Source organism: Rhinolophus hipposideros (assembly GCF_964194185.1).
Source record: "Rhinolophus hipposideros genome assembly, chromosome: 23".
Classification (NCBI taxonomy): domain Eukaryota; kingdom Metazoa; phylum Chordata; class Mammalia; order Chiroptera; family Rhinolophidae; genus Rhinolophus; species Rhinolophus hipposideros.
Window position 1 is genome coordinate 5,086,553 of NC_138069.1, and position 9,516 is coordinate 5,096,068.

The window sequence follows — 9,516 nt, forward strand, 5'->3', positions numbered from 1 at the left end:
TAGACTCATCAAGAAAAGGAAAGAGGCGACCTAAAATAACAAAATCAAAAATGAAAGAGGAGAACTGAGAACTGACACCACAGAAATAAAAAACATTTTAAGAAAATACTATGAGCGACTATACACCAACAACTTAGGCAATCTGGAAGAAATGGATAAATTTCTAGAAGCATATATACTTCCAAGGCTGAATCAATAAGAAACAGAAATTCTGAACAGGCTGATTACTACCAACAAAATTGAATCAGTAATGAAGAAGCTCCCAACTAACAAAAGCTCTGGACCAGATGGCTTCACAGGTGAATTTTACCAAACATTCAAAAAAGAATTATCACCTATTCTCCTCAAACTATTCCAAAAACTCCAGAAAGAGGAAGTCTCCCAAGCCCATTTTACAAGGCCACTGTTACCCTGATCACCAAACCACACAAAGACACTACAAAAAAAGAAAACTATAGGGCAATATCCCTCATGAACGTAGACGCAAAAATCCTCCACAAAATATTACCAAACCAAATTCAGCAATACATTAAAAAGATCATACAGCACCACCAAGTGGGATTCATTCTTGGTGTGCAAGGTTGGTTCAATATCCACAAATTAATTAATGTAATGCACCACATTAACAAAATAAAAAATATTATAAAAATTATATGGTTATATCAATAGATGCAGAAAAAGCATTGACAAAATGTCTCTTTCTGTCCTTTGCCCATTTTTAAATTGGATTATTTGGTTTTTTGGTGTTGAGTTGTATGACGTTTTTAGGAAGATTAACCCCTTATCAGATGTATCATTGGCAAATATCTTCTCCCAGTCAGTAGGATGCCTTTTTTTTATTGAATGTTTTTTTTGCTGTGAAAAAACTTTTTAATTTGATGTAATCTCACGTTTTTGTTTTTTTTTTTTTTTGCTTCCCTTGCTCAAGGGGATATATCAGTAAAAATATCACTAATATCTGCAAATTTTCTTCCTGTATTTTCTTCTAGGAGTTTCATGGTTTCTGGTCTTCTTTTTAAAAGACTTTCAGGATTTTTCTCTGTTTCTCGGAGGCACCAACCTCCACATCTTGCCTATGTCCCACTTGTTTAGAGCCTATAGATTGGTGTGTCCATTTAATCCAAGAAAATGGAAACTGAACAGCTAGAGGAAATGTTCTCCAGCACCAAAACCAGTGGTGGATTTGGTAAACGCCCTGCAGATATGGAAGAGGAACAAGCTTTTAAAAGATCTCGAAACACTGATGAGATGGTTGAATTTTGCATTCTGCTTCAGAGCAAGAATGCTGGGGCAGTGGTTGGAAAAAGAGGGAAGAATATTCATGCTCTGCGTATAGAGGACAGTGCAGGTGTTTCAGCCCCAGACAGCAGTAGCCCGAGCACACATTGACTATCAGTGCTGATGTTGAAACAATTGGAGAAATTCTGAAGAAAATCATCCCGACCTTGGAAGAGGGCCTGCAGTTGCCATCACCCACTGCAACCAGCCAGCTCCCGCTAGAATCCGATGCTGCGGAAGGCTTAAAGTACTAACACTATAAAGGAAGAGACTTTGACTGCTAGGTGAGACTGTTAATTTATCAGAGTCTGGCAGGAGGAATTATTGGGGTCAAAGGTGCTAAAATCAAAGAACATTGAGAGAACACTCCGACAACAGTCAAGCTTTTTCCAGGAGTGCTGTCCTCATTCTACTGATGGAGTCGTTCTTATTGGAGGAAAACCTGGTAGGGTTGCAGAGTGTGTACAGATCATCCTTGATCTTACATCAGAGTCTCCCATCAAGGGATGTGCACAGCCTTATGATCCCAATTTGGTGGACCTATTATTACTTACCAAGTTACTAACTATTCCCAAAGATTTGGCTGGATCTATTATTGGCATAGGTGGTCAGCAGATTAAACAAATTCATCCTGAGTGTAGAACTTTGATCAATACTAATGAGCCTTTAGAAGTTTCAGAAGATCGGATCATTACCCTTACAGGAACACAGGACCAGATCCAGAATGCACAGTATTCGCTGCAGAGCAGTGTGAAGCAGTGTGCAGATGTCAAAGGATTCTACCGCAAGACGTTTTTTCTTTTTTATAGTGTGAAGCTGTATTCCGGGAAGTTTTTCTAAGACTAATGAAGAACTGAAGGAGTCCTGCATCTTTTTTTTTTTTATCTGCTTCTGTTTAAAAAACCGACATCCTCTGTTCCCTAGGTATTCTGCATGAGGTGTAGTGAAATCTTTGCTGTTCACCTGATGTACTATTTTAGTTCTTTACAAACAGGGTGGGAGGGACGAGCGTGCAAACACTTACATTGAAGTTTTGAAACAGCAGCAGAGTGAGTGAATTTGAATTTTTGTTCATTGTTAGTTAAATGGGAAAATTATCCCTGTGTGATTATTGTGAACACTTTTCTTTGTGGTACTGTAATATTTAGGAGCGGGGGAGACAGGAAGGAAAAGGAACAATAGTCCATATGTCCCCGGCAACTATTCAGAGCAGTGTGCAGAATGTAATGCTCTTTTTTAAGAAATGTTTTATGATTTAAAAAATAAATTTAGTGAGCATAAAATAAAATAAAAAATGAAAAGACTTTCACCCATGGAAGTTACCATTTTTTGTTTACTGTGTATTGACTATATATATATATGTATATACACATATACACACACACACACACACACACACTCATTAAGGGATATATATATGTGATCCTATTTTAGTTTTTAAAAGGAAGAATATTAGTGTGTTTATGCATATTTTTCTAGGAGTATATATAGTGTGGAGAGATACACACTATTAATGTTGTTTATCTCATGATATCAAGTTGGATATGGAATGGACAAGATCATTAATTTAAATAATTATTATGAAATATTTCAGACATTCCAAAAAGTCTCAGGACTAACTAATGTAACGAATGCAAATGTGCCCTAGAAGAATTGGATACCACTGTGTATTACTCCTGGATCACACTGTGTTTCCCTCCTGAAATTGTACGTCCTCAAAGTTTAGTTCATACATATGTCTCCTAATATATAATATGCAAAAGTACACATATTTAACTTTTTGGTCACTTTTAAAATTATTTTGCATCTTTAAAACTTTATCTAAATGGAATGATATATTGAAGGTATTTCTTTGAAAACAATTTTTTTGTCCAACATGAGGCTTTCGTGCTTAAGATTAATCCAGGTTAACATATATATCATATATGTGTACATGTATGATATGTATATGTGTGTATGTGTATATATATATACATATATGTGTATATATATGTATATATATATATATATATATACATATGTGAACTTTTTCTTTTGCACTGCCTTGTTACAAAGAGCATTGGATAAGAAACCTTAACACTTTCAAGATATAAATAATCCTTAAATGTTTGGTAATTGAAACACTATGGTACTGGTGTAAGAATAGAGATATTAACTGATGGGAAAGAATTAGGAGTCTACAAATGTCCCTTGTATATATGAGAACTTAGTTTATGAAAAAATATGATTTTACAAATCAATATTTGACTATTAAATAAATTATATTGAAAAAATAAGCTGATGGAGGGGAAATTACATGTCTATTTGAAAGTAAATAATAAAATAAATTTCAGATGATTCAAGGCATAGTATTTTGATCGAAATAATGCTGAAAATATGGGTGAAGCCAGTAAAAACGGGAGGTTTTTCACCAGAGGTTCCTCATCTGAACCACAGAACACAAAAAATGAATTGACTATTTCTCAATTCTACAAATTCTACATAAGCAGTACCATTCTAGATGCTAATAACAGAAGTTAATTCATTACATACAGTAGGTACCCACAGCATTTGGGCTTAATCGGTCTTAATTCTCTCTGGAAACCCTTGTTTAAAAAGGCTCAGACACAAATAGGAAAAGGTGAAAAATAGTTGCATATATGCATATATATGAATAGGCATATATATCCCCTCTACACAAAGAGCTCTCAAACACTATTAAAAGATAACTATATCAAGATACAAACAACTCAGAGAAGCAATGCAGAAAAGAAAATACGGATATTGCCAATAAACATGAAACTATTTTAACTCTCCCTAGCAATTGATTAAATGAAAACTTAAAAATAAGCAACAAGGAGACATCATTCTCAATTAACAAATTGTCAAAAATGATAAAGGTTGACAAGGATGTGCTGAAATCAACACTCAGGGACTTTTGGAGGCGTACAAACTGGTACGTATAATCTTTCTGGAAGGCAGTCTGGCCCGAGGCCCTAATTACATGGGAGTGAAAATATGTAATATAAAAGTTTTGATTCCAGAATTTTTTAATAATACAAGTATATATAAGAAACTACAAACGACATGCATATTCATCTCTAGAGACTTGTGTACTCAGAATTCTTCAACAGACCTGCCAGTAAGTGAGGCAAACCTATACATAAATTAATAATAAGTAATGAGCAAAACAAGTACCTTATAAGCAATATGGATATACCAAATGGTGCCACCCACTAGGCCACATGATGTTTCTGTTGGGAGGGCTCAGATCAAGGCCCTTCACACAGGGTTCTTTCCTGGGAAGGAGTTCTGGAGCTCCTCAAGACTCATAGTTTGCTCTTGGGAAAGTTTGCTCAAATGAAACTTCTCTATTAGAAACCACATATGTTAACACATGAATGTTGAAGACTCTTACAGGCCAAGTGAATCAGATGTTATTTATTTTTTACAAGACATTGAAGAGACATTCTTTGATGATTAGATTTGCAAGGTCTGTTGGAAGTGGGAAAGACTGGAGCTAAGGGAACCAACGAAGATAATTAGAAAATAGGGGCCAGAAAAAGTAAAGTGTCTGCTGGAATGGAAATGAGAAGAATAAATTCAAGAGATATTTCTAGGGTAGAATGAACAAAAGTTAATGACTTTTGTTCTTGAAATCAGCTAGAAACAGCTGGGATGAAGACCTTCAATCATGATCTCAATGAATGAAGCCCTGCAAGTTCTATCTCCTTCAACCATTTCCATCCACCAGCAGTAACAATTGCTTCCATCAGTACAACTCTTCTCCAGTCACCTCCATGGAGGTGTACATATATCTTCCAGTAGGTTCACCTCCCTAAATTCTCTCATTTAATCACCCTAATGAGTCTTCATCATGATCTCCCTTCTTAAATTCCCAATCTCTGAGCTGCCCCTCAACATATTTCTACTTTAGCCTTAGGAGGAAAGGAAGCCACCTACTTTTCTCTGTGTTTCGCGAGGGCCACAGTCTGGGGAATTATCTTGTCAGCACCTATTTGACCTTAGTTCCAAGACTTTGGTGGCTCAAGGTTGAGGGGAAGCATGGATGGAGGTGGGGGACAGGGTAGATGACCAGCAGGGTTTGGGTGCAAGGTGGGATACCAATCTTCAGACTGGTGGGGTAGAGCAAAAGAACCACCTGTAGAGGGCTGAGAGCGAAGGGCATGATTGTAAGGGTGAGGAAAGCAGGTCACCGTTGGAGATGGTATTGAGTAGGAGTTGGGGCAAGCAGGGGACTCGGGCACGAAGCCAGAGAAGGTGGCAGGAGATAGATGGGCCAGTGGCTGGAGCAGTAACCGCTCTTGCTTCCTCTGCTTAGCTCTGCGGTTCTGGAACCAGACATGAGGAGTAAGGAGAATAGCCACATTAGAGCCCCGCTCTTAATAGGGGCACTGTCACATGCATCCCCCCTCCCCAATGACAGAAGGTACAGGTACAAGGCATAAGTCTCTCCCACTTCGTCAGAGGAAGTAAAGCTCTCCAGAACGCATGTCTGAGCCAGGCCAAGTGAGACCCATACCAACACCCTCAACTTGGGTGTTGGAAGACACATCACTATTAAGGTTGGGGATAGGTGTTGAAATTCAAGTCAGACTAGGTTAGAGCTAGGGTTAAACTCAAGTGGCAGTACCGGGGCAGATGAGGTTATGTTGACTGATGGATGAGGCTATGTTCTAATGAATGTCAGGTTGGGGTTATAATGCCTATGAGAATTAGTGTCTCAATAGTTCCTGAGCCCCCAAACCGCACTTCTTCCCAGAGGAAGAGGGGATCCTGGGGCATCACCTGGATTCTGGCCTCACTGAGACCTGTGTCCCGGGCCAGGCCCTCTCGGGCCCAAATGTCAGGGTACTGGTTCCTCCCAAAGGCTGACTCCAGCTGTTCCAACTGTGCTGGACTGAAGGTGGTGCGGTGGCGGCGTCGCGAATGCGGGTGACCCCTCTGTCCTCCTTGAGGGGAAAGCCTTGGTCTCCCCACTTTTACACCAGAGACGTTTCTGTAGGACTGAGTGCTCATGTCTGAGAATGGAGGGGAAGGGAGAGGTTGCTGCCAAGTGGACCTACCCATTCACCCCCGGCCACATATGTTGGTTACCCCCAGATTCTACTCAGTGCCCCTTTGCTGCTCATACAATTTGCTCCGACCGGAAAGCCTTCCGCTTTCACAACTAGCTGAAGACAGCTCAGCTTTGGCCCTGCTTGCCCTCTGAGTCTCCTAACCCAGGCTGTGCTCTCCACACAGGGTACACCTCTCAGACTCACGTCACCTTGTGGGCACTCACGCTCTGTCATCCTCACCTCCCCAGTGCATGCCCATCCCTCTTCTTTTTCCTCAGATATGTCCCCATGTAACATGCCCTCCATGTGCCTTTCACCTCTTTGAGCACTCATGCTACCCTCCTGCGTTTCACCCTGTCAATCTTCCATTTGCTCTGACATTCTAACAGTCTAGTTCTCTAAGAGTCAGCCCTGCTCTCAGACTCACATTCACGTTAAACCTTTATATCACTCCCATCCTCCTACACCCCTCACCTGGGAGGATGAAATATTTCCCCCTCTTCCGCTCAGACACACCTTTCCCTCATGTACATTTCATCTTCTCTCTTTTTCTGGCCCAGCTGGGCCTCTAGGCTGCAGGAACCTGAGCTCGTGGGAAAGGACAGGCTCCCTAAACCCCCACACTAATTAGTCTGAGAGCCAGCCGGGGAAGAGAGAACAGGGAACAAAAAGAAACACCTGGAAGGCACACACTGAGAAAAGGAGATGTCTGCAGATGAGGCCCCCATCCCCATGGGGACCCGGGGTGTGGCCCCACCCAGTGCTCACTGTCTACCTTGGGAACACACATGCGTGGAGCCACTGGTCCCCTGCTTTGCTCACATTGGCCCCTCCAGCTCCCTCCTCAGAGAAGGCAGTGCAGTGGGCAAACTCTGAGGTCAGGACTGAGGAGATGATTCAGCTTTGCCTCTGCCCTGCCATGATGTGTGCTATTCAGCAGCTCATCCACGCCAGGGCCTCAGGCTCCTAGTCTGTAAAGCGAAGGAGTTGCCCCAGGCTTTCTAAGGTTCCCATGGTTTGAACATTCTAGGATTCTGGCTTTTAGTTCTCGTTTTCACCTTCCTTGTGGCAAACCAGTGCCCTACAGGAGCCCAGGCATGGAGCCCCCACACCTGCGGCCTCGGTAGGATCACCCCAGAGATGCACTCACCCACCGTGGAGGTCCGAGTCCCGGCAGCTGGGCAGCTCTCAGGCCAGAGGCTGCTGCAAACTCGCCCCTTCTTTTGCTGACCCTGCTCAGCCCTCCCCTCTGCTTCCATGTCTAATAACAAACACAGTCCAGTGTCCGGTGCCCCTGAGTCTCTAATTCTGGGTCGGTTCTCTGTTCCTGCTCTTCCCGTCTATGCCTGCTGTCTCGCTCCTTTTCCCTCTGTTTATACCTCTCTCTGAGTAGAAATAGATATAGATATCTTTGTCTTTTTCAGTCTCTCCTTTTTCTAATTCCATGTTCCTTCACTTGAGTATCATCTCTTTCTCTCTGTCTTGCCCTCACCCTGTTTCTCTGTTTTTCTCTCTACTTTCCTCTCCCTGTCCTTCACTCTGGTATGCCGGTATGCCGTGCTCCCCCTTTGCTCTCAGCTGCCTACTTTCCCTGCTTGCAATCCCACACCACCTCTTTCTCCCTCAGTCTTGAAGGAGTGACCTCCTCCTCGCCCTGTGGGCCCATCCAATCACTGCCTGGTCACCAGAGCCCCATCATCAGGGGAGAATCACAAGCCGGATGAGGGAAGGTGCTCTGTTGGAGGGTCCAGGGACTGGAGCCAAGAGCTCGTATTCCCAGAGGACCAAATTCTTTTGTCCTCTTAAATCCTCTCCTGGGAGCAGGCAGGGGAAGGAAGAGAAAATGCATTTCTCCTAAGACCCCTCTCAGAACCTCATCACGGGGGAGGCAGAGTAAATGAGGACCAGGAGCAGGGCCCGCTTGGCATTTCAGCCTGTGGGGGACACCCAAGGGCCTGTTGCTAGAAAACTGAAAAAACTGAAAGACACAAGTGCGTTCTGGCCCCTCCTGGATACTCTGATTCTCAGAATACACTAGACTCCTCCTCAGATCAACCTGAACCATAAGACTCTAGGACACCATGGTTCTCATGTACTCACTGCTTTCCTCCCCCAAATGTCACCTTCTCATTCACCAGAACCCCCAGGTCTTCATGACCTTCCAAGGTCACCCAGACCTTCAGAAAATCCTGATCCTCAAGAGCATCTGAATTCCTGGTACATCCTGACCCCCTCGGACTTCAGGACTCTGCAGGAGACTGATTCCCATGACATCCTGACATTCTGATTATTCAAGGAAACCATGACACACCTAGAATCCCTGAGCAGTCAGGACACCCTGACACCCACATCACTCTGCTTCTTACATAGACCCAGGAAGTATATTCTGACATCCCTAGGACATCGTGACACTTTAAAGACAACCTGATACCCTAGGACTCGGATCCTCTAGGACACACTGAAACCCAGAACATTTCACCTCTACCAAAAGATCCCTTTGCCCCCACCATGAAGTTCTAAGCTCTCAAGACACACTGACCCAATGAGGACACCCTAACTCCCTTGGAACACATGGTACCCATAGAACACTCCGATCCCCCAAGGTCATGCTAACCCTTTCCACATATCCTTTAAAAGCACCCTGACAATTCAAAACTGAAAATCATCATAATCCTTTAGGATCTTGACACTTACAATACATTCCATGGGTCAAAAGCATCAGCGACATGTTGCAGCTTGTCAGAAATGCAGAATCCTGGCCCTACCTCAGTCCTACTGAATCGAAATCTGCATTGCAACAAGATCCCCAGAAGAACTGAATGTACATTTGTATATTTGCAGCTCAGGCTGCCATAAAAAATACCAAAGGCTGGGTGGCTTAAACAATAGATATTTATTTCTCACAGTTCTGGAGGCTGGGAAGTCCAAGATCAAGGTGCCAACTGATTCAGTTTCTGGTGAGAGCTCTTTTCCTGGGCTGCAGACAGCCATCTCCTGTGTCTTCCTTTACAAGCAGAGACTGAACCAGCTCTGGTGACCCTTACTCTTAGATGAGACCCATTCTCATGATCTCATCTAACCCTAATCACCTCCCAAAGGCCCCACCTCCAAATGCCATCACATTGGGGTTAGGGTTTCCACTTATGAACTGGGAGAAGACACATTCAGTCCATAACAA

At 42.8% G+C, this 9,516-nt stretch overlaps 1 protein-coding gene across 1 annotated transcript; it reads right to left on the bottom strand.

Moving 5' to 3' along the window:
- Positions 1-5,282: 5,282 nt before the first annotated feature.
- LOC308492031 (homeobox protein prophet of Pit-1-like) lies at positions 5,283-7,597 on the bottom strand (the record flags this gene model as incomplete). Its single annotated transcript, XM_081036328.1, has 3 exons — positions 5,283-5,621; positions 6,067-6,299; positions 7,489-7,597. 3 exons carry the CDS (start codon positions 7,595-7,597, stop codon positions 5,283-5,285), a joined length of 681 nt encoding a protein of 226 aa, XP_080892454.1.
- Between the last annotated feature and the right edge of the window lie 1,919 nt (positions 7,598-9,516).